Source organism: Neovison vison, chromosome 12 (assembly GCF_020171115.1).
Source record: "Neovison vison isolate M4711 chromosome 12, ASM_NN_V1, whole genome shotgun sequence".
Lineage (NCBI taxonomy): Eukaryota > Metazoa > Chordata > Mammalia > Carnivora > Mustelidae > Neogale > Neogale vison.
The window spans coordinates 19,754,937-19,780,114 of record NC_058102.1 but is presented as its reverse complement, the minus strand read 5'-3'; the positions used below and the strand labels follow the sequence as shown (position 1 = coordinate 19,780,114).

Here is a 25,178-nt window from a genome sequence, read left to right as displayed (position 1 = left end):
TTATATCTACTTCACAGAATTTTTGTGAATATTAAATGAAATTACTCTTCATTCTTAGAATAGTGCCTCATTGAAGCTCATCAATGTAAGCTACCATGTTAGTTCAAGAAAAGGAAAATTTGTGTACGTCAGTCACTATGTAATAAACCATGATAATCAAAGGGAGCCATGATGCAAGAGATAATAGGAAATCGCTAATCTACTTTTCTTTGACACTAGATAGGTTGGCCTTAATATGTCTTGAATTCATTTGAAATTTCCAAAAATCTGCTAAAAAACAAAACAAAAAAACAAAAAACCAGGAGGAAATCAGCTTAGGAGCATGAGTTTTAAAAATGTGCTTTTAGATGACGTGGATGGAACTAGAGGGTATTATGCTTAGTGAAATAAGTCAATTGGAGAAAGACAACTATCATATGATCTCCCTGATATGAGGAAGTGGAGCTGCAATGTGGGGGGTTTGGGGGTAGGAAAAGAATAAATGAAACAAGATGGGATTGGGAGGGAGACAAACCATAAGAGACTCTTAATGTCACAAAACAAACTGAGGGTGGGGGGGATAGGGAGAGGGAGGTTGGGTTATGGACATTGGGGAGGGTATGTGCTATGGTGAGTGCTGTGAAGTCCGTAAACCTGGCGATTCACAGACCTGTACCCCTGAGGCTAACAATACATTATATGTTTATACAAAAATTATTTTTAAAATGTGCTTTTAATTTTTTAATTTTTTTATTACTTTTACTTTTTAATTATAAAATATTCCAGGGGTGCATGAGTGGCTCAGTCAGTTAAGTATCTACCTACAACTCAGGTCATGATCCCAGAGTCCTGAGATAGAGCCCCCCCAACAGGCTGCCTGTTCAGCAGAGGGCCTGCTTCTCCCTCTCCCATTGCTGCTGCCCCAGTTTGTGTGCGCTCTCTCTCTCTCTCTCTAATAAATAAAGAAATAAAATCTTAAAAATAAATAAATAAATATTCCATATTTGCAAAAGAAAATGATTATACATGTATAGCATAAATAATAAAATGAAAACCATGTTCTTACTACCTAGTTTAAATATTGTGGTGGAGATAGCAAGAGGGCCCTCCAATATCCATTTTTCCACTTTACAGTAGTAATAGAAATCATTTAGCAGGGCAAATGGTTCCCAGCTAAAAACTACATTTCCAGCCTTTTTTGCAGCTATGCACAGTCATGTGACCAGGTTCTGGCCAATAGGATGAGAGCAGAAGGTGTACACTTTAGGTCTCCCAAAGTAAGGAAATGAATGCAGCATTGCTTTCTCTTTTTTCCCATTCCAACTGATTAGAACTTGTGGTTAGCCATTTTTGAACACAAGGGCAAGGGGCAACATCGAAATGATCGCAGACAAATAAAATGGAAGAAATCTGTGTCCCTGGCCTTTTGGCATTGCCATGGCAGTCCAGAATTGCCTGACACTAGGTGAGAGAAAAATACACTTACATCATATTTAGGCCATGTGGTTTTGTATCCTAATATAATTATCAATACTTTGGAAGCAATCTGTGTGCACTTCTACAATCCCATTTCTGGAATTGTATGTGTCATTTATTTCCTTTTCTTCATAGCTTTGTCACACATGGTCACATACGTACATACTCCGAAATGCAAAGTCATTCATGTTTTCAACCTTCGTATGAGTGAAATCATAGTGTGCACTTTTTCTATAAGCTTTTTTCCCTCTGTCAACATTGTACTTAGGCAGTCCATCCGTGTAATAAGTGTAGCTATGGTTTATCAATTTTCTACTGCTATATTAAACTTTTTGTGTAATATTAAATTATATGAAAATACCTCAGGGTATCCATTCAGCATTATTGGACATTTAGGATATTTATAGTTGTTGATTATTATACAAAGATGCTATGAATATTCTTATACCTGTCTCCTAGGACACATGTGCAACAATTTCTCTAGGATATACTCCTGGATCAGAATTGTGGTGTTAAAGTATGTGCATCGTCAACTTTACCAGATAATGCCAGATTGTTTTTCAAAATGGTGTCTCATCTATTCCTCCTTGCTAACACTTGCACTCAGGTAGGCCACATGATTAAGTTCTGGTCAGTGGGATGTATGTAGAAGTGTCATTTGGGAATTCTAGAAAAGCACCTTACTTTGGGGCTCAGCTGAGTGGTGTCCAACTTTTTTTTTCATCCTCTTTCTCTTTTCTGCTACTTGGAGTGCAAATAGGATGGCTGGAGCTCCAGCAGCCATTCAGAACCAAGAGATGACCTACTTTATAGGTGTAAGTCAGAGACAGGATATTAGAGCTGAAGACAAAAGAGCCTGAGTTCCCAGTGATCATGAAGCAACCATGATTCTAGACTTATGCAAGAAAAAAAATAAACATTTATTCTGTTTAAGTCACCAGATTTGGGGGATTTTTGTTACAGGTATCTGAATGTAAGCCCAGTTGAGTGTTTTTGTTTCTCACTGATTTTTAGGAATCCTTTATATAATCTGGGTATAGTCAATGTGGATTTTATTTGAGGGAAATGCCTTTTCCTGGCTTGTGGCTTGTCTTTTCATTCTCCTTTAATGTTTTGATGTACACTAAAAATTAATTGTAACATAGTTACATTTATTGTGGAAAAGGATTTCTTCTTGGATTATTCATGGCATTGATAAATTTAAAAAACCGATGTCCCCAAGTTTACTGTACATAAAACCAGCATTGTTAAAAGTGGATCTGTCATTCTGATTCCTTCCTGCATTTTTCAGCTCCCTTTTTTTTTTTTTCCACGTTAAAGATTAGGAGATGTATATTCAATGGATGGTTAGGTCTGTAGGAACCTTCATATTGCTCTAAGGAAGGGATTGCCAAACTGTTTCCTGTGACGGGCCAGACTGTAAATATTCCAGTGTTTGCAAGCCAGTGTCTGTCACAACCACTGAACTCTGCTTTTGGAGGGATAAAGTAGTGTAAACAATATGTGAGGCATAAGCATGGCTTTATCCATGGCACTGAAGTTTGAATTTCATATAATTTCACATCAAAAAACATTCTTTTGATTTTTTTCAGCCATTTTTAGCTCATAGGCTATACTAAAACAGGCGGCAGGCTGGGCAGTAGTTTGCTGAATCCTCTCAGAGTGTTGTAATGAATCCTGTGGGACAAACCGCATCTGCTGAGAGACGTTGCCTAACACACTATCTCCAAGGCAGTTTCTGAGCTTGTTCTATGCCTTAGAACAGGACCAGGAAGTGAAAAAAAAGGCAAGTGGCAGTTTTATCTCAGGCTGTGAAATATGTTTATGACAAGATGTCCCCTGCCTAAATGGGTGCATTGTGAGGTAAGGGGCTGCTGAACTACCATTGTGTGGCAAGTGTGCTTAGTCCACTCTGCAGTGGGAGCACATTGCCTGGATCCATGTCCTCTACTCCCAGGGAAAGCTGCGTGTAAAAATATCCAGTTACTGGTATTGGATGCTCTTGGGGGGGGGGGCGGCATTTGGGTTTCAGCCATTCAGTCCCCTTTTCAGCAAATGTTTCAAAGTCCTGGTTTTTCTTTTCAACGCCTTGGTCTCTGAACCCTGAACCTTGAAAGCCCAGGGAGTGTTCTGTAGAGCTAATTAATGGCAGGGACCCTGTCCTCAGGGTAAAAAGGAGAATTGTTTTTGTTGTGTGTTCATCAAGCAGGACCTCTTTTGGGGCAGACAGATGGGGTCATTAGGCCAGTGACCCAAGACGTGCAAAAATCATGTTCTCACAAAACCCCCTCCCCCTCCTCCCAGACTCCACAGGCAGCGTCATCCTGCAGTGGTTAGCCAAAGGCTAGAGATACCCACACTAGGAGAACAGAGCTGTGCACAAGACCACACGTTGGAGGAAGCAGCCTCTAACTGCCCAGCCTGGGAGGATCCTTTAGTCACGGGAGCGCGGCCAGACGTCCCTGGAGAAGAATGGAACCTCTGGAGGCAGGTGCATCAGCCAGCCCCTTGGGGAAGTCAGTCCCTGGCACGTCCACCAGAAAGTTACTGTCTGCAGGACCCTAGGGGTAACCCGGTGGCTTGCGAGTACCGGCCCGAACCTCCCAGACACCTCGCCTTAGTCTCCCCAACCCCTCCCCTAAGTTCCCCTCCTCGGAGGCCCCGCCCACCCCCGGCGGTCGCACCCGCGGCCGGGCCGCTCTGGGGGCAGGGGCCCCGGGACCTGGGGCAGCCCGGCCTGACCTCGACCTCGCCCGAGCCGGCCCGACCGTCTAGTTCCACCCGGCCAGCGCAGGCCGGGGCCCAGGGGCCCCTCCCTCCACCTTCCCCCGCCGCGCCCTCCCCCCGCCCGCCCTGGCGCCCGGCACGGGCCGCGCTCCCTCGCAGCGGCGGGGCCCGCAGGCGGCCATGGCGGCGGGCGCCGGGGGCAGGCCGGCGCCGCGCTGGCTGAAGGCGCTGGCCGAGCCGCTGAGCGCGGCGCAGCTGCGGCGGCTGGAGGAGCACCGCTACAGCGCGGCGGGCGTCTCGCTGCTCGAGCCGCCGCTGCAGATCTACTGGACCTGGCTGCTCCAGTGGATCCCGCTGTGGATGGCCCCCAACTCCATCACCCTCCTGGGCCTGGCCATCAACCTGCTAACCACCCTCCTGCTCATCTCCTACTGCCCCACGGCCACCGAGGAGGTAGGGCCCGCCTTTCGCTCGCGGCCCGCGCGGGGAGCCTCGGCCGCGGAGGAGGGACCCCCAACTGCTGTCCCGGGAACCCCGCGTTCCCAATCCCAGCCCCGCCCCAGTGCGCAGCTGTCCCGCCGCTGGAGGCGCCCGGGGAGCGGGGAGACCCCCGCGCGGATGACTCTCCCGGGGCGGGGTGGGGGTCAGACACAGCCACTGCCCCGCGCCGCGTCCGCCACCGAGACTCCCGCGGGCCGCCTGGAGGCTGTCGCGCCGCTACCTCAGGTCCGCGTCTACCCCGAGCTTCCTCGGGCGGCAGAGGGGTTGTCAAGGTCACTGCCTCAGCCCGGGTCCACTCCAGCTTCCCCGGGCCACTGAGAGCCGGGGGCCTGTCTGTCCGGCCTCCACCCGGGTCTGGCGCGGAGCTGTGGGATGGATAAGCCGTCGGTTAGTTTGCACACTGGGGGGAACTGAACGCCCCCATCTCCGGCCGGCCGGGCACCGCGGCCTGCGGTCGGGTTGGCCAAGCCCGAGTTACCCTTTGGACACTTTTATAATCGTTTCTCAAGGTTGTGCTAGCGATCTGAAATTACTGGTAGCACTGATCAAAGATAAGTTACTTCCACGAGATAACTTCCTCTTTGCTTCATTGACATGCAAAACAAGCTAAGGTATTAGCAAGGAGATAATCCTTACTATCGCGACCCAGGGATCCCGAAAGCTGACGGATTTTAGCTGTGCGTATTTGACCTGTGTCGGAAATGAGAGTAAATAACGTCAGCTTCGGACAGCTGTTACTCGGAAGCACCGCACCCCGTGGGCCCAGTGGGGACAGGATAGGAGGCAGAGGAGGTTCACTCGCATTTTTAGCTTTAATGTGGAGTTCATGGGATAAATAACTCATTGCACATTCTGTGACACTGCTTTCTTTGCCCTCCAAATAGTGAAATCCCTTTTATAATCATATTTGAGTATAGGTTCTGTGGGGAGCTAATTCAAATTAAGGTTAAGTAGCAGGAATACAATGGAAATATTTTAGGCCTTCCATGCTAGGCGTCCATTTTAAAAAATATTTAATGGAGCCTACGTTTTAAAATCTATCTTACCAGTCGATGCTTATGTTTATTACATAGGAGTTCTCGGCAGATGTTTGCATTGTTATTCATTTCCATCTTGTTTGCAAAAAGTAAGTTTCTCTCGTTTTTTGTTTTTTGCAGCCCGTTTGCAGAATTTCCTCAAAGCCTAGAGGTGGTTTTGCTAGAATGGAGGAGCTCTGGGTTTAGAAGTGGAAGGCTTGGGTTCCCATGGGGCTGCACCACACCATGGAAAGACCTGCTGGTCAGTTTTCCCATGTGTGAAATAGAAAATCATGCCTGCAGAACCAATTTCACAAGGATGCAGCGAGGATCAAATACCATATTACCTGAGGATAAATGTAGAAAGTGGCAGTTTGCACAACAAATTTAAAATATTACTCAACACATTAAAAATACCACTTTTAATAAAAATGTCCTGACAATGTATAAAAATTTTTAGTTTTTATTGGGCCAGAATTTGGCTAACAACATTTGGGCGCTTCTGATACTTGCCACGTGAATGTGTCAATACTATTTCAGAACCATTTGTTGAGCACTTAGAAAAGTCCAGGAGATGCTGTGTAGGAGTGTTAAGTGGGGCCTGATGGAAGAGGTAAAATTATGATTAATTTTTAGGCTCAGCCTCATTTAAAAAAAAAAAAAAAGGTTGGGGGAGGTGGGAATCTCAGATACACAAAAAAGTGGAAAAAATCAGAGTGGCCCCCAAAGAGTTAAAATAATAAGATGAAACAGAAGAGTTTCTGAAATGTATGATATTAGATCCTCCTGCACTTGCTTCTAAGTGGCTGCAGCTGTGAGGGGACAAGCCATTCATTACAGGATTCATATTGCAGGTTTGATAAAATCCCAGTAATCGCAGGAAAGAAGTAATGATAGTTCAAGATGCTTTGCTTTCACGTCACGGAGCTAGTAAATGACGGGACTTGATGACAAGATTCAGATCTAAGTCCATCTGACCCCAAAGCCTATGTATATATTTTCAATGCATCACCACCTTCTGGTCCAGAGTTTCTGCCTTTGTCTATGTTGTATGCAGGAAAAATTCCTTGTATATTATATAAGATTTAATCAGGTACGTAAAGTGCTTTCACATCCATTGTTGCCTTTGTGTTTTATATCTACCCAAGGAGGCTGGCAAGTTTTTTCCCTTCCTAGAATGGCCTTTCCACCATTTTAGTATTTCTTCTATCCATCCATCCTGAAGTAATAGTAGTATATATGTTTTTATTAAGAGGAATTTGAGGTCTGGAGGGTTAAGTGATTTTTAACCTGGATTAGAAAGTGTTTTCTGATTCTTAGGCTTAAGAACTCGTAGTGCTTTTTAAACTTGACAGATTGCCTCCAGAAAGAGGAAAAATACGTAAGGTTTTTGGATTTAGATGTTTAGGCTTCTGTACCCATATAGGATGACATGTATGCAATGCTGACTATATATCTATATTAATAATAACACGTGATCTATTTTTTTAAACTACTGTTTTAACTTCTAGGACATAAATGGGGATGAAGGGAACTTAATAGAAAAAAATTAAATGATTCATATTAAGTTCTACAGTGGGTGTTCCTTTTTCTTCTTCTTCTTCTTTTCTACAATGGTGTTTTGAGCTGCGTGTCATGCTGCTGTTTTTGTTAAGGAACTTTCTACTCCAGCCAAACTGAACTACTTCCTATATAGCAAGGATTTCGTTTTGTCCCTCTTTTCTCCTTCTCCTTCTTCCTCCTGTCCTGCTTCCATCTCTCAATGCCCAGTTCTAACAACTTCCTTGTAAAATTTTTCTTCCTTCTTCAGAGTCTGTCCTCTAAAACTCCAGTAAAAATAACAGTATCAATGAACATTTACTGGGTCTTAACTGTGTATCAGGCATTATTTGAAGGTGCTTTAGCCTGTTGTCTCCTTTAATCCTCTAAACAACTTTATGAAGTGGTAGTATTATTATCCTCATTTTATAGATCAGGAAACTGAAGAGAAATTAACCTCTTCAGGGTAGGTAGCTTTAACTGGAGACCGAGATTCCAAGCCAGAACGCTATGCTTCAGCCGTGGGGCTTTGTAGGTCTCCTGGGGAACTTCTCCATTTTATTTTGGTTACGTGTGTCCTTACTGAGCAGGACAGTCTACCAACTTTTAAATTCAGAGAAAGATTGCCAATTTGTACAGTCTGTACTGCACAGCACTTTGCATAACACAGAGGCTTAGTAAATATTCACTAAATTATTGTTTGCATGAATGAAATGGCATCTTGGAAGATGATGTTTTTCCACCCTCATCAGTTTAAGCTGGTCTTGGATCAAATAAGTATCAGTTGTTTGGCCTGGGGATTTTAACGAGAGTAAGCAAGAGTTAGGGCTACTAGAGAAAAGTGGAACTGAATTGTCCCACTTCTCACCTGGATGAAGCAGTTCTATCTGAACGCTACTCTGTATGGAGTCCTTGACCGCGCCCCCCCCCCCATTCCTTGCTACCTAATCCTGAAATAGAATCACAGACTTAAACAGTTTGAAGGGCTTTAGAGCTTAGTTAATGCAATTCCTAAATTTGTATATAAGAAAACTCAGTGATTCAGATCTAATTCTTTAGGCTCCAGGCTAATGACACATCAGTGTCATTGATTAGAGCAAATAGATGCCTAGTATAGGGTCAGGTCAGAAGGCATTAATATATTTATTTTGTTAATGATGATAGAAAGTTGTACCAAAAATGACGTTTTTCTGAGAAGTCAGAAAGACCTTAAGAAATGGTTTGTTCCCTGTCAAAATGATTCAGATTATAGTTGCCTTTGCACTATAAAGTAAAGGGTTATTTGTTGGGAAATAATAAGAAAAGGCAACAATCTTTAGATTTTTACTCAGATTGTTCTCCTTGGTTTGGTTTCTTCAAAATATTGTATTTTTTTTTTTAAAGATTTATTTATTTATTTGACAGAGATCACAAGTAGGCAAAGAGGCAGGCAGAGAGAGAGGAGGACGCAAGCTCCCCGAGGAGCAGAGAGCCCGATTTGGGGTGATCCCAGGACCCCGGGATCATGACCTGAGCGGAAGGCAGAGGCTTCAACCCACCAGGCCACACAGGCACCCCTGTATTTCCTTTTTTATTACCTGTCTCCATCTTTTTTTTCTTTTAATCAGATCAGTAACTTATCAGGCGTCATTTAGGCAGGACTCTTGTTAGGGAGTGGTCTAGTCTTAATAAAACAAAATAAAAACTCCAACTCCTTTCCGGAGGTGGAAATTTGAAATTTGAGAAAGCGGGGCAGGGAAGGGAACTAAAATGAGGCAAGCAGTCACTTAGGCCTCAGGACTTAAGGAGGCGCCAAAGGACCCTGATCCTGAGGGTAAATACAGCCTCAATTTCTGTACGAACCCCTGGTGGCTCACTGGCCTCACCATATTCTCAGCCTTGGCTGGAAGGAGCTTCTGCAGGTAATTGTTTTGGGGCTTGACTCTTTGATTCCTATGGTTTTCCTATACTTTATTATATAAGCTATTCCTCCTTGGACTTTTGACCTGGGCCTAGGCTCTGACCACTTGGGTTTTGCAACATTAAAGAGAACAGCTGTGGAAGCACCCAGTACAGTTGCTGTCAATGGTCCATCTGGCCCAGGGATTCTCTTCATACCCCTCTGCCTTCCTGTTTCCCTGGGCACAATGAGAGACTGGCGTTTTCAATAAGAACTTTAGTAAGTACTAAAGGTTTAAAAAAAGAGGGGGGAAAAGGACTATTCCCAAAAAATAGAAAAAGAAAGCAAGCTACCTTTCAGAGTACAGATTTCTAAAGTCAGGAGAGAGCCCCGCTGGGCCTGAATTGCTGGTCAGACTGCATTTCTATAAAATGCCTGCTTGTAACCTGCTTCATTTCCTGAAAATGGGTATGCTCTTCTCAAAAGCTGGCGGGTAACCAGACCTGAAGCCTGAAGATCTGAGTTGAAACCAGTATGTCCCCAGGCCCTTTCCTGATTGGGGACTGAGAATGATCTTACCAATCCGGACCACCCGCTTCTCTTGGAGCCTTTCAGGCCTCTGGTGGGGCCCTCTCTCTGTAAACAGAAGTGCCCCATCAGCGACAGGCGCATAGTCCACAACCTCTCAATCATACCACAGGGCTAGACCAGTGCCAGATTCGTGGTCTGTTAGAAATGCCATGAATTTTCTTCTGAAAATCCACTTTTTAAACCACATAACACTATATTTTTTCACATAGGCATGATCTGTCTTCTAATTTTCTTTCTTCCTACCTCTTATAAATGCACTTGATGTTTTTATGGAGAGAAAAGTCAATTGCTGTTTGGATAATTAAGTCTCCCCGTTAGCAGCTGGCCCAGCTATTACTGGTTATATAATACTTTTTGCATGTGTGTTAGCTCATACCCAAGGCCATTTAAAGCAAAGAGATAATTTTTTTTAAGTATAAAAATTTTATATAAATAGGCATTATATAGTTCCAGTATTTCCTATATTTTAATTTGGGAAGAATTCTACTTTTGCGTATAACTTATATATACTATTTTTTATTTACTATTTTTCTTTACATCAACTTTAAATCTCTTCCTTTTTAAAGATGTGGACTCATTCTCAGCCTTAATATCTATAAAATCATAGATGTGATAACTATGCTAGCTTTTTTTATGCTAGCTCTTTTTTAAATTTGTTAGAATATTTCCAAAACATATTTAAATAAAGACATAATTATTAAAATAAAAAGTTGACCCATGAATCACCTAAAATTGTCTTATATCAGTAATAACAATAATAACAACAAACTTAGTGAGCTCCTTCCATATGCCGGGCACTTTTCTCAACACTTTCCATGTAATACTTTGACTTTCACAGTGAGACAGGAGCAGTGATTATTTGTATGTTTGATAAAGGGAGACTGAGGCACTGGGAGGTTAAGTCATCCATACTCAGCTAGTGATGAAAGCAAGGATCTGGGTGCAGGTAGAGTCCAGACTGCGCACTTTTTTTTTTTTTCCAGATTTTATTTATTCATGAGAGAGACAGGCAGAGGGAGAAGCAGACTCCCTGTGGAGTAGGGAGCCCAGAGTGCAGGACTAGATCCTGAGCCGAAGGCAGACCCTTGACCAACTGAGCCAGCCAGGCATCCCAGATTGCATACTTCTAACCACTCTGCAGGAACAACCGAGGGCATAAATTTTTCCCTTTGGAAACCATTTTACCTGATAAGGAACAATTAGATCATCTAGTAATTTAGCTTCTGTGATATGTACAGCACATTTTAGAAACAGACAACATGGGACGCCTGGGTGGCTCAGTTGGTTAAACAGCTGCCTTCGGCTCAGGTCATGATCCCAGCGTCCTGGGATGGAGTCCCACATCGGGCTCCTTGCTCGGCAGGGAGCCTGCTTCTTCCTCTGCCTCTGCCTGCCATTCTGTCTGCCTGTGCTCGCTCTCACTCCCTCTCTCTCTGACAAATAAATAAAATCTTTAAAAAAAAACAAAAACAAACAAACAAAAAAAACCCAGACAACATGTCTCATACCCATGAGACAATTATATTCTAATATGAAAGAGGGATCCTTGGAGACTATCTAGTCTAAGAACATTTTTATTTATAGGAGACCTAAGTATGTGTTCCAGAAAATCGAGTATTTTAAGGTCTAGGCTTGTAAATGAAGTTTGTCCAGTGAGCAGAGATGTGCTTACTGATCACTTTCTAAATCTTTTCTTCCTTTTCTTCATGTATATATGCTCATTCAGACCCACTTATAAAAAAGAAGATAAGTAATTGGTTTATATGTGAGTGTTCTCTCTGACACAGTTATTTGTAATGAGAACAATTACCATATGGTCTGGTTCAGAACTCTGGTTTCTCTAATTATAAGATGAATAATAGCAACCTATAATTCAGGTAACTAAAAAAATAAAATTTCCCCAAGACTTATTTTTATACAGCTCTTTGTTAGTGGTGTAACTGAAAAGCAATTTAAATTTATTAGTGTTTTTTTTTTAAATGACTGGGGATTATGATTGATTCTTAGTAATAATTTTATTTTCTAGAATAAATTTACATAATAATTTTTCATCAAATAATGCAAGATTCATCATTAGTGAAGTTATCACTTAATTGTGATGTAGCCACATTATTGAATACCATGTCATCATTTACAAGATTGATGTAGGTCTTGATGGTTGAACTGAAAAGCTTCCTATGGCATATTCTTTAAATTCTGATCCTAAAAGATACAGTAGATACTTTGAAAATTATATAATTTAAAACTTTAAATGTTAGGAATCTAATATTACCTGGAGAAGTTCTACTTTTTTGGACTAGGTTCCTTCTATAGTAGTATTTTGATAAATTGCTTGTGACTTTATAATGAGTAATCCAGGCCTGACTGTTCCATGCTTATGTTGAAAATTTTTGAAAGTAAGTTCACATGAAAAGATGAAATGAGTTGGGGTGGCTTTTGTAGATCCTCCTTCAACCCGGAGTCTCTTCTGTAATTAAACCTGTTTGAGAAGACTTCTGGAAGGAAGGGTCCTGTGGTTCCTGGCCAGTGGATCTCCAACCTGGAGTCAGTTTTGCAGAGAAAACAGGTTAGGAAGGAAGATGACAGTTTGCAGGCTGTTTAATAGCTTTCATCAGGTGGAGTTGGAGGTGATGACATCAGGGAAAAGGAAAGATAAGTTTGACCTTTGTGGCATTGGGAAGACTGGAAACGAATGAACCAGGTACTGGGGACTAGTGTGCCTTCCTGGGTTTAAAAGGAGGCAAGCATCACATGGCTTCCAGCCGTTTCCTTAGGCTCTTTACACTTGAAATTGGGTTGTGTGGGCAGGAGAGCGCTTCTCAGCAGGTCTGAAGGATTAAGTCGGCTGTGAAGTAAGAATTCAGATCTCTGCAGCCTGTGGTCTGATGGAGCCCTTATCCTAAGGGCAGGGCAGAAGACCCGGGTCTGATTCCCAGGCCCAGTCTGGCCACTGGATGGGATGTGATCAGTCCTCTCTAAGTTTTACTTTCGACTTTAATAAAAAGAACATGATAGCTGCCCTGTCTCTGTGGATTGCTGTAGAAAATGCCCTTTGTTATACTGTTTAAGATAATGTTACTGCCCTTCCATTCTGACTACTATTGATGTTCTGATCCTGCAACAGGGATCTGGTCACTGACTCATGAGTAAACCTCGTGTTTTCCAGGCCTCAACCTTCATTTAGGCCGAGACCTCCTCTCTTGTTTCCTTGTTCAAATTCCCCTGTGTTCTTTACCCATTTAAGCTCTAAATCTTAACTCTAGTAGCTTAATGATGTAGTTTTAAACTAGTGAACAAGTCTTCCTTTCCTTTTTCCAAATGATGAGCAGAGTCCACCTTCAACTGTGGTGTCCAGGAGTGACCAAATTTATCTCAGTATGGATTTCCATTAACACTTTGACCTTTGAACTTGCCTGCTGCCAGTCTACCAAATCAGAGGTCAGAATTAGTCTTTTAACATGGACCTTGGCTCCATTGTCTCAGTATAAGAAGGTTCTGTGCATAGAAGGGAGAAATGGAATACCTCTCAGGTAGATGATGTTCTTCAGAAGTCTGTCATGTAGGGGGAAGGTACTTGGTGGAAAATAGATCAGAAAAGTGACTATGTCCTTCTAGAAATTTTAATAACTTCAATTTCCAATTTTACATAGATTTGAAATGTAACTTTGCTTTCCTTTGGTTATCGAAATTAAAACAATAAAATTTTTCCTAGTAGGAAAAAATAGTTAAGAATTTCCTAGTTTGAAAAGAGTCACCGGGCTTGTTCTATGCAAAACACTTTGGTATTCTTTCAAGAAAGATTCTAGGAAAAACTCAGATGGTTTGTTTCGTTTTGCTTTTTCCACTTTTGTACTGCTGTAAGGATTTACCAATTCTGTTTTTTTAGCCCCCTCCTAATTGTTTCATAGTTTGCAGATAAGCCTTTAAAAACATGCTAATCAGAATTGAATGTAGTGTTTACGTTTTTAATTTTTTTACTAAGTTTTCATTTTAATTCCAACATAGTTAACATACATTCGTGTATTAGTTTCAGGTGTATGATATAATGATTCAATTCTATACCTTATTCAGTGCTCATCACAAGTGTAGTCCTTCATCCCCGTCACCTATTTCACCCAGCTCCCCAATCCCCTCCCCTCTGGTAACCCTCTGTTTGTTCTCCATAGTTAAGAGTCCATTTTGGGGGTTGTCTCTTTTTTTTCCCTGGTTCATTTTGTTTCTTAAATTCCACATATGAGTGAGATCATACGGTATTTGTCTTTCTCAGATTATTTCACTTATTACACTCTCTAGTTCCGTACATGTCGTTGCAAAAGACAAGATTTTCATTCTTTTTATGGCTGTATATATGCCACATCTTCCGTATTCATTCATCTACCGAAGGACACTTGGGCTGCTTCCATAATTTGGCTATTGTAAATAATGCTGCAATAAACATAGGGGTGCATATACACTTTAAAATCAGTGTTTTCATACTCTTTGGTTAAATACCCAGTAGTGTGATTACTGGGCCTTAGGGTAGTTCTATTTTAAATTTTCTGAGGAACCTCCAGACTGTTTTCCACCATGGCTGCACCAGTTTGCATTCCTACCCACAGTGCACAAGTGTTCCTTCTTCCCCAAATCCTCACCAGGGCTTATTGTTTCTTTGACTGTGGTACTTTAATATGCATATTCATAACTCAGGTTGTTTCCCTTCTTCAATTATTTCTAACTTATGCTGCTTGTCTTTTAAGTGGAAGAGACTCAGTAAGCCCTTTTAAGCAATTAGTAGTGTCATCATTAATAATGGGCATCTAATATTTAAAAATGAAGTTTTTGTTAAGGTTAGCTCAGAGTAAACTTCTATTTACTTAGAAAGATTGAAGAACAAGATAGCAGGTTGATTGGATATTTGTAGAATTCCCCCATAAACCATACATAGATTGGTATTTTAAAAATTATATTTGCCACTGAAAGTATACAAAACAACTTAGTGAGAATAGCTAACCTTTACTGAGTACTTACTATGTGCCAGGCTCTGTATAAAGAGCTATCTTAGAATTTTTTCATCTGACAGAACTGTGAGTATTCATATCCTACAGGTGCGTAACCATGGTTTAGAGAGGTTGAGTGACTTGCCCAAGATTATTTGGCTATTAAATGACAGAGTCAAGGACTCAAACAAGATCTAACTTCAAAACCCTACTTCCTTGTGTAAACCTGGCGATTCACAGACCTGTACCCCTGGGGATAAAAATATATGTTTATAAAAATTTTTTTAAAAATTATTTTTAAAAAAACCAACCCTACTTCTTAATAATACTGCTGTATTTCCTCTTTAACACATAGAAATATGGGTTGACCATTCGTACCATCACATAAGTCCCTGAGGAAGAAGAGTATATTTACAAAGTGCTTGAAGAAATGAGTGGCCATTTTAAAATCTCTTTTTCTCTGTCTTGTGCAAATTGCATCATTTTTGTTCACCTGTCTTCAAGTTTACAGACTCTTTTGTCAGTATGTACAGTTCTGTATATAATGTTTCTGTTTTTATCTGGCTTCTGGTTATGATGTGCCTTGTGGGTTTTAAAAAAAATACTTATTCTGGTTGGTGTTTGAGCTTCTTGGATATGCAAGTTTATAAATTTCATCAAATTTGGAAATCCTTCAGCCATTATTTCTTATATTTTTCATGTTCAGCTATCTCTTCTCTTCCCCGAGACACCAATAAAAATGTTAGACTGCTTCTGTTGTCCCACCAGTCAGTGATACCCAAGATCAATTATTGGTAGTCTTTTTTATTCCTTTGCATAATTTTAGATAGTTTCCATTAGTAGTCTCCAAGTTCATTGATCTTTTCTTCTGCATTGTCCAATTTTATCTAGTATATTTTACATTTCAAATACTGTTTTTAATATTAATGGGTTTCACTTGAGTCTTTTATGTTTTCTTTCACCTTCTTGGACATGTGAAGCATATTTATAATAACTTTTAATGGCCTCATCGAATTCCATTTTTCTGTCATATCCTGGGTTGATTGTATTGATTGTTTTTGCTTCTAATTGTAGAACATACTCTCCTGCCTCTTTGCATGATTGGTAATTTTTTATTAGATACCAGACATTATGGATTTTGTATCTTTGGTTACTAGATTTTTTTAAATCCCTTTAAGATATTGTACTTTGTACTGACTATAGTTGAGTTAAATAGGACCTGTTGGGTTCTTTTGAGGCTGGACTTCATGTCTTTTAGGACTCTACCAAGAGGCGTTTAACTTGGGCTAATTTCTCGCCACTGCTAAGGCAATACATTTCTGTTAACTCTACCCAATGTCCTAGGTGTTACAAAGTCTTTCTGCTGTGCCTGGTGGGAACATGAAAAATTCCCAGCTTTATGTGGCCTTCAAGAATTATGCAGCCTTGTGCTGTTCAGTGTTTCTTTCCCTGGCCTTGGTTAATAGTTTTATTTCATTCAGCCACAGGTCATTTCTCAGCCAAAGACTCAAAGGTACCCTTCTGTAGATCTTGTGTTCCTCTTTTCTCTGGTACTGTGCTCCACAAATTCTAGCTGTTTTGAACTTTCTGAATTCTGCTACGCTTCTCTTCATCATATCAAGATCACTGGGCTCTGTTCAGGTTCCCCATTCCTATGCTGTGGTCTGCCTGTGGGTCCTAAGCTGGAGTAGTTACAGGGCTCACCTCGTGTTTCCCTCTGTCAGGGATCACAGTGCTTTACCGCCTGCAGTGTCTGAAAACTCACTTTATTTATTTTACTGCTTTTCTGGTTATATAAGGTGGGAGAATAGATCCAGTTCCCCGATACTCCATCGTGAGCAGAGTTCTGTGGTTTGTCTTTAAGATATTTTTCATTGCAAAATCTTACTGAATAATTTCAAATCTAGTGCCATATGTAAGTAATATATTGAAAGAGCTGTGGATTAGGAACTAAAATCAGTGTCCTAATCCTTGCTCATTTAATTTTTGTGTTTCTCACAGTATGGGCTTCTTTGTCCCTCTATCCACATGACTTAGAACAGTTCATTTGATTTCTCAATTTAGTTCTCATCTGTATAAGGAGGATTATGAATGTTTTTTATAACACTCTGAGGTGATGTAAGATGAGAACACAAGAAAATGTGTCAACTAGCTTAGGTTGAACTATTTTCAAAGAGAAGCTAGCTTGTTGTCATTTAAGAGTATTTATTATTTACATTTATTTTTAGGCACCATACTGGACATACCTTTTATGTGCACTGGGACTCTTTATCTATCAGTCACTGGATGCTATTGATGGGAAACAAGCCAGAAGGACAAATTCTTGTTCCCCTTTAGGGGAACTTTTTGACCATGGTTGTGACTCTCTTTCCACAGGTAAGTTAATGAAGGTTTTCTTTTTCTTTTTCTTTCTTTTTTTGCTGATGGCTCAAAAACTAAAAATGGACTGAGCTGTTTGAATGGTCAGTTTTGGTGGTAAGTGTGCATTTGGGAGCAAATTTGCATAGTGTATTTTGTGAAAGTATGTTCAAAAATTAATTTTCTTTAGTGCACCATATTGTAATGCCAAGATTACATTTTTTTAAAAATTGTATTTCTAAATAGTACATGGAAATTATTTCATTAATTATTTTTAATTCTTAATAGTTCTTAAACCTTGTTTCTTTCAGTATTTATGGCAGTTGGAGCTTCAATTGCGGTGCGCTTAGGAACTCATCCTGACTGGTTGTTTTTCTGCTCTTTTATTGGGATGTTCATGTTTTATTGTGCTCATTGGCAGACTTATGTTTCAGGCGTGTTGAGGTTTGGAAAGTAAGTATGTTTTTTAAGTTGTACATTTAAAAATATAATTCAGTTTATTTTCACAATCTTAAATTTTATTTATCCATAAGGAGAACAAAACTTCAATCAAGAATTTAAATTATCTTTTAATTTATTGGCACATCCATAAATGCTACATGTTAAGTCTTGTTAGGTATTCTGCATCATAAATAGTTATATATTCGATAATAATTTTATTTTTTCCCCCTTTTTCCACTTTAATTACTTACTAGCCCAAGCTTACATTATACAGGAGAAAGAGAAAAATAAGGGGCCTGGATAATATAGAAAAAGAATATGCAGTAACTAAGTAAACAGCATTTGATTTATATAATAAAATAATGAAATACAGAATGTAAAGGTCCTTTTTGGTCAAATCTTCAGTGCCCAACAAGGAGCCACCTGTTACAACAGTCACTATCAGGTAATTGTGAGACTCTTCAGTTGTGGTAGGCAGTTGATGAGATAATGTAAAAATACCTTGAAAATGTTAGAGCTAAACATTAGATGATAAGCCTCTGATGCCTCTTTCTTGGACACCAGGAAGTAGCGCATGAGGCAGGAGCCCAGTACTCTTCCTGTTTCCCATTAGCTCCTTCTCTGCCTGATCCTTTAGGATCTATCTGCCATTGGCTCATTCTCGGCTCTGCCTTCCCACGTCTACTGATTCTTTTTGGCCCCTCTTTTATTGCTACATAGGAGAAGCAGCTCTGGAAAAAAAAACCAAAAAAACCAACAACAAAAAACAAACCCAAAACCTCTGATGATGGTAAAAATGAGAGAAGCTCAAATCCGTGGATCATGTAACAGAGGGAAAGCCTTAGGCAACACATCACATTGATTCCTAAATAATGGGATAATTGCAGCTACCATCTAGAGCACTTGCATGTTGCAGGCACTATACTATGTACTTTACATGCATTATCTCATTTTTTCCTCACATTAACCTCCTCTGTATAAATGAAGCAGAGATTCTGTAATGTTCTTGTACTGCTAATAAGTATAGAACCAGGGTTAAAACTCAAGTCTGTTTGATTCCAAACTCCATACTCTTAGTGACTGCTGTTCAATTCTATGAGATCAGCAATGTGTTAGATTCTGTAGAAGGATACAAAAATGCATTCTTTAAAAATTCCTGTTTTAGGGATTTTTGGTATACTGTATTAAAGGGAAGAGATAATACTTCTGTGACACTGTTAATGTTAGTCCATCACGAAGTGTAAAATAACTTGCTCTAGGTTTCCTTAAGCACTGAAGAAATCCTAAGTAAGGGGAAGGGCTCTGTAGTCTGAATTCGCTTAAGAAAGCTTTTATGGAATATGTGAGTCTAGGTGATTCCTTATCTACTGATCAAGTGCCCAAGTGTCAAAGAGCCTGCCTTAAAATTCAGGGCAACTATGTGAAGTTTAGAATCTGTATCTATTTATAAATTAAGATATGCTAAAATAGAAAAGTAGCTTTATAAAATCTAGTGCTTTTTAATTTGCTGAACTTGCTATGGTAAACTAGAGTAATGTAATAATGCAGTGTTCTGGTTAATTATTATTGGTGTCACTATTTAATGACTAACATTTTACCTTTTTGGCTTCTAACTTCATTAAAAATCTTTCTAAAATGAATTCGTTCATCCTGGCCTAGTTGTAAATTTTACACTCATTTGCTGTTGATTGAGAGCCTAATGCGTGCCTAGAACTGGAGATACAAAGATGAGTTTCTTATGAATGGACTATGCCAGACAAATTGGAGTAGAAGCACTAGGGAGAAGCATGAGGAAAGAAAGTACTAAGAACATTAGGAAAATGACTATTGTGATTGGGGCCCCAGCACATAGGGGCAGGAGGAGACCGTACAGTGCTGGGGCTAGGCAGCCTTTTAAAATACTAACACTGTGGGGTGCCTGGGTGGCTCAGTCAGTTAAGCTTCCACGTCTGACTCTTGATTTTGGCTCTGGTCAAGGTCTGTTTGTGAGATTGAGCCCTGCATGGGCTCCATGCTGGGTGTGAAACCTGCTTAAGATTCTCTTGCCCCGGGCGCCTGGGTGGCTCAGTGCGTTAAGCTGCTGCCTTTGGCTCAGGTCATGATCTCAGGGTCCTGGGATCGAGGCCCGCATCGGGCTCTCTGCTCAGCAGGGAGCCTGCTTCCTCCTCTTTCTCTCTGCCTGCCTCTCTGCCTACTTGTGATTTCTCTCTGTCAAATAAATAAATAAAATCTTTAAAAAAAAAATAAATAAAGATTCTCTTGCCCCAAAATTTAAATTAAAAATAGTAACACTGAATGGCAGAGATCCTAGTATAACTAGGATATAGTATAGGATATAGTATACTAGTGTAACTAGTATATTTTTTTACTTTGCCAAAGTAAAAATGTCATGGAGCATTGGGTAGGTAGATTGATGGTTCAGTTTAACATTACAAGAAGGATCTACATATAGGACATCAACCATGCCTTTGGCAAAACTTAACACACTGTGTCAGTATCAGTTGTCTGTTGGCTGGTATGGATTTCCCGAAAATTTATCACTTTTTGAGAGGCTAAATTTTTTCAAGCTTTTAATTCCAGTACCATTAACATATAATGTTATATTAGTTCAGGTGTACAACATAGTGCTTCAACAGTTGTATGCACTAGTCCGCGCTCATCATCATACGTGTCCTCTTAATCTCATCAGCTGTTTTACCCATCTCCCAATCCACCTTCCCTCTGGTAACCATCAGTTTGTTTTCTTTAATTAACAGCCCATTTTTTGGTTTGCCTTTTACTTTGTTTGTTTTATTTCTTAAATTACACATATGAGTGAAATCCTGTGATATTTGTCTTTCTTTAACTCACCTCTTTCTCTTAGCATTTTACCCTCTAGTTCTACCAGTGTTGTTACAAATGGCAAGATTTTGTTCTTTTTTATGGCTAAGTGATAACCGTGTGTGTGTGTGTGTGTGTGTGTACGCTCGCGTGCACGTGCGCATGCACACCTGTGTGTGAGATGTATCTTTATATGTTCATCTATTGAGAGGCTTAATTTTTATAGTATTTCTATTATTGGAGTAATACAAAAGAGAAGCAGAAATACTATTCTATTTTACTTGTGGATATTTTCATTATTATATGTTTATCTTTTGAAAATATGTGGATTTCAGTGCAAATATGAATTTGTTACCTTGAATTAGATCATTTAAACTATAAAATATTAATAAGTATTTTTAGCTATAATTTCCAACTTTTTACTAATCAGTGACATGTGAATTAGTATTTTCCTTAGGCACAATATAGGATTATAGTTAAAATCTGTCTCTGTGTTAATGTTTGCCATGTGGGATAAGGCATATCTTTTTTTTTTTTTTTTTAAAGATTTTATTTATTTATTTGACAGAGAGAAATCACAAGTAGGCAGAGAGGCAGGCAGAGAGAGAGAGAGGGAAGCAGGCTCCCTGCTGAGCAGAGAGCCCGATGCGGGACTCGATCCCAGGACTCTGAGATCATGACCTGAGCCGAAGGCAGCGGCTTAACCCACTGAGCCACCCAGGCGCCCCAAGGCATATCTTATTTGTAGCATGTTTGCTGTCCTGTAGCAAGTACCTTGTGCAATTTTATAGAGCACTGCTTAAAGCTCAATTTTTTTTTAAGATTTTATTTATTTATTTGACAGAGAGACACCGTGAGAGAGGGAACACAAGCAGGAGAAGTGAGAGAGGGAGAAGCAGGCTTCCCGCCGAGTAGGGAGCCCAATATGGGGCTCAATGTGGGGCTTGATCTCAGGACCTTGGGACCATGCCCTGAGCTGGAGACAGATACTTAACAACTGAGCCAGCCAGGCACCCCGCTTAAAGCTTAATTTTTAAACCTAAACCAAGTCCAGTGTTTACTTGTGTTCTGTGCTGTTTTGTTACATGTGAACATATAGACTTGGTGTTAATTTTCTTCTATTTCAAAAGTATGAGAATTTCTATATGATATTAAGTTCATTTCTCAAAACACTTTATGGTCAAGGATGAGTTTCTGCCCCTACCCTTAATCCATGGTGAACTAATAACATGTGGTTTAAAAACGAAAGACAAAAATCAACTTACAAAACACAGTCCTCAATATTTCATTTAATTCAACAAATATAAAATTACTCTGTCAAATTATCATAAAAGTTTTGAAATGCTCACTCTCAATTTCTGTACCTATCTTGTTGCACACTTTGAATAACACTGTTGCAGATTGTCCTCCATTAAAACAGTTTGGGGATTAAGGATTTATTTGAACAATATGCCCAGTATCCTTTAAAGTCTTTTTTGGATCCAAACTTTAAAAACTTGGACCCGTTATTGAGTTCTCTAAGTCTGTAAGTTGTTAGACAGAATATTCTTTTGTCTACTATATTTTTCAAGCTTCAACTGTTTCTTCATAGCTCAAATGTTTGAGTACTTGGTGAGTGATTCTGTTCTTTTGTATGATAGCCTTTCAGCTTTTTTTTTTTTTTCAGACTCAAGAATCATCATTTATTTAGTTTATCCTTAAAAGGCAGAGAGGCAGAATGACGATTTGAGTTTAATTTAAAATCTATGGTATGGGGACGCAGGGTGGCTCAGTAGGTTAAAGCCTCTGCCTTTGGCTTGGGGTGTGATCTCAGGGTCCTGGGATCGAGCCCCGCATTGGGCTCTCTGCTCAGCGGGGAGCCTGCTTCCTCCTCTCTCTTTGCCTGCTTCTCTGCCTAGTTGTGATCTCTCTCTGTCAAATAAATAAATAAAATCTTTAAAAAATATATAAAATCTATGGTATGAATGATGTATATGTGAAACCAAGGTTCCTAGCTCAATCCTCATTTGGGTCACTTAGTTCATTGAGAAAAAGCTTGTTCTCCGCCGCTGTCCACCGCACTCACTGTCAGTATTAAGGCCCAGGAGCCTGTCGATAAGCTAGCTCGTTCCGCCGGGTGCAGGGTGCGGAGTCGGCGAGGGCGGCTCTCGCTGGGCTGCGTGTGGGCCCCACAGGGAGAGAGCAGGGCATCAGGTGGCCGCGCCAACCACTCGCGTGCCTTGGGGAGGAGCTGGAGGAGCAGGTGGGGGGCGTGGCCCGGAACCTGCAATTCACTGCCTCTGGCTTGGGAGGACAGCACTTTGTACTCATCCCACTACTTCAGCTTAGAGCCACACCCCAGGTCATCGTGGGGAACCTTTCACGACCTGGAAAATGTCAAAAGCAGTCATTCCTATTTTTGTTTGTTTTTTATTAAATCTTGCACACAAAAAAAAAAAAAAAGAAAGAAAAGAAAAAGCTTGTTCTGTTTCCTACCAGCTTTCCTAGTTGCTATGGTCACTAGTCATAACCTAGAAAAATTATGGATAATTAAATATAATTCTACTTTTGTTGCTGGAAAAAGAGCACAAAACTCTGATAATGACTCATAAGTGTAATAGGAAAAGTGCTGGCTCTGAGGCATTTTCCTATGGCAATATTCAGCTGTTCCAGCATAGGCATGGAAAATCATTTAAGTTTCCCTCTCCAAAAAATTTATCGGAATAATTTATAGCTGATTAGACTCATAATAGATGTTCAGTAGATGTTAAACCTTTCTTCCTTTTTCTCTACAAAGTACTACTTGTTCTATTATTATGTTTACTTTTTTCAACTAACTTCCTGCTGGAGGCCTTGGTTTACCCGTTACCGGTCTTACAAATACTGGGTATCATTTTTTACATTTTCTTTTTATTTGTGGGTTAATGTTCAGTTCACCTCCTACTAACTGCCCCCAAAGTAACTTAGTCTAGAAGTCTTTTATTCCCTGTCTGGTTTTATTTTGTCATATAATTGCTGTATATCTTGTATTTGCAGAGCAGTAAGTATTCTTCTAGCATCCAAAGACTCCAGGGCATCCATGCAGAGATGTAAAGTAGATAGACATAAAAAAATCTGGAGCTCAGCAGGAAAAAAAGATGTGAATTTGGAGATAGGGATTTTGATGTCCTTAGCCTACAGATGGTAGTCTTAGATAGAATTGTTCAGAAAATCTAAAAGGAGAAAAGATGGAATTCTGGAAGTAGTAGCATTTAAGATGTGGAAGAAGCAGCAGTCTAGGAGGGAGCCTGAGAAGAGCTTCCAGTAAGGTAGGTGAATCAGGAAAGAACATGGAATAAATAACATAGCAAAACATTTTAAGAAAGAGGGAATGATCAGCATTTTAAGTATTGCAGAGAAATTAGCCAAGGTATTAACTGAAATATATCCCTTAGATTTGATAAATTGGAAATCACTGTTTACCTTAAACATTGTTACCTTAAACAGTTTTAGTAGAATGGGGCCAAAGACCAGACTACAGTGGATTAAGCAGCAAATATGAAGAAGAGGAAATTACAAATATGGACTACATTTCAGTTAGCCTGTGTATGGAGCAAAGGAAATAGAGGAGTCAGTCGATAGCTTCAGGCAATGCAGACTGGAGACTGATGTTGTTTTAGTGGGTTTTTTAAAAAAGTGAACTTAAGTATGTTCATATATTAGGGGAAAAATGTCTGTGGAAACCAAAAAGCTGTAGTGACTGTTAGTAACCTGATAAAGCTGTTTTAACTCTCCCTATTCTTTTTTTTTTTCCAATTTATTTATTTTCAGAAAAACAGTATTCATTATTTTTTCACCACACCCAGTGCTCCATGCAAGCCGTGCCCTCTATAATACCCACCACCTGGTACCCCAACCTCCCACCCCCCCGCCACTTCAAACCCCTCAGATTGTTTTTCAGAGTCCATAGTCTCTCATGGTTCATCTCCCCTTCCAATTTACCCAAAAGCACATACCCTCCCCAATGTCCATAACCTTACCCCCCTTCTCCCAACCCCCCTCCCCCCAGCAACCCACAGTTTGTTTCGTGTAACTCTCCCTATTCTTCAAGTGAAATTCACTTGGGAGTGTTTTCAATTTGTCTTAAGTCATCTGGTTGTTTTTATATTATTATAATTTTTCCTCATTACAAGAGTAATACATGATTGTTATTTAAAAATTCAAACTTTACAGAAGTATGTTAAGCAGAAAGTAAAATCCTTCTGTAATCTCAATGATAACTGCTCTCAGCAATTTTATACAGACTGTACAAGCTTACCCCATCCCAACCTGTGCATATCCTAACGTTTACCTCTCTGTGAGCCCATGTTGTTCAGTGGGCTTTTCATTTAATCGTGTAAATTGATAATTCACTGATGGAACAAAAGGTAAAATAAGCTAAGCCTGAAAAGATTCTTCTATCTTTGATATTTAACCTATGGTTAACTGACTTTCACATTTATGAATTTTATTTACAAATACCTTTTCTATTCTTTGTCCTCTCTTTTTAGAGTGGATGTAACTGAAATTCAGTTAGCTTTAGTGATGGTCTTCATGTTGTCTACATTTGGAGGAGCAACAATGTGGGACTATACGGTAAATCTGAATATTTAAATTTACATTTCAGTACTTAACAAATATTTAGGAAAAAATGCATTGTTAATTTTCTTCAGAAATTCTTGGCATTGTTTTTAATGATCATACCACTTCTTAACCTTTGTTCTTCATTTTATAATTTTATTGTCTTATATACCTTATTTTGGCACTTTCCCCTATGCATGAATATATTACCACATAGAAGAAAATGACCCCATTACCCTAATACAAAATTTTAACACACTAGTTGAGCTACTTTTTCCAGGCCAAAATTTATTTCAT

General features: G+C 39.9%; 1 protein-coding gene across 2 annotated transcripts in view; it reads left to right on the top strand.

The window, feature by feature from the left end:
* Positions 1 to 4,362: 4,362 nt before the first annotated feature.
* Positions 4,363 to 25,178, top strand: part of CHPT1 (choline phosphotransferase 1) — a 33,184-nt gene continuing 12,368 nt past the window's right edge. The window contains exons 1-4 of one of the 2 annotated variants that reach the window (XM_044227714.1): positions 4,363 to 4,635; positions 16,913 to 17,060; positions 17,354 to 17,495; positions 24,812 to 24,896. In XM_044227714.1, the coding sequence (XP_044083649.1) occupies positions 4,363 to 4,635; positions 16,913 to 17,060; positions 17,354 to 17,495; positions 24,812 to 24,896 (648 nt within the window). Of the gene's footprint in view, positions 4,636 to 6,728; positions 6,793 to 16,912; positions 17,061 to 17,353; positions 17,496 to 24,811; positions 24,897 to 25,178 lie in introns of those variants that run through there. The other variant, XM_044227715.1, reaches the window with a different exon arrangement.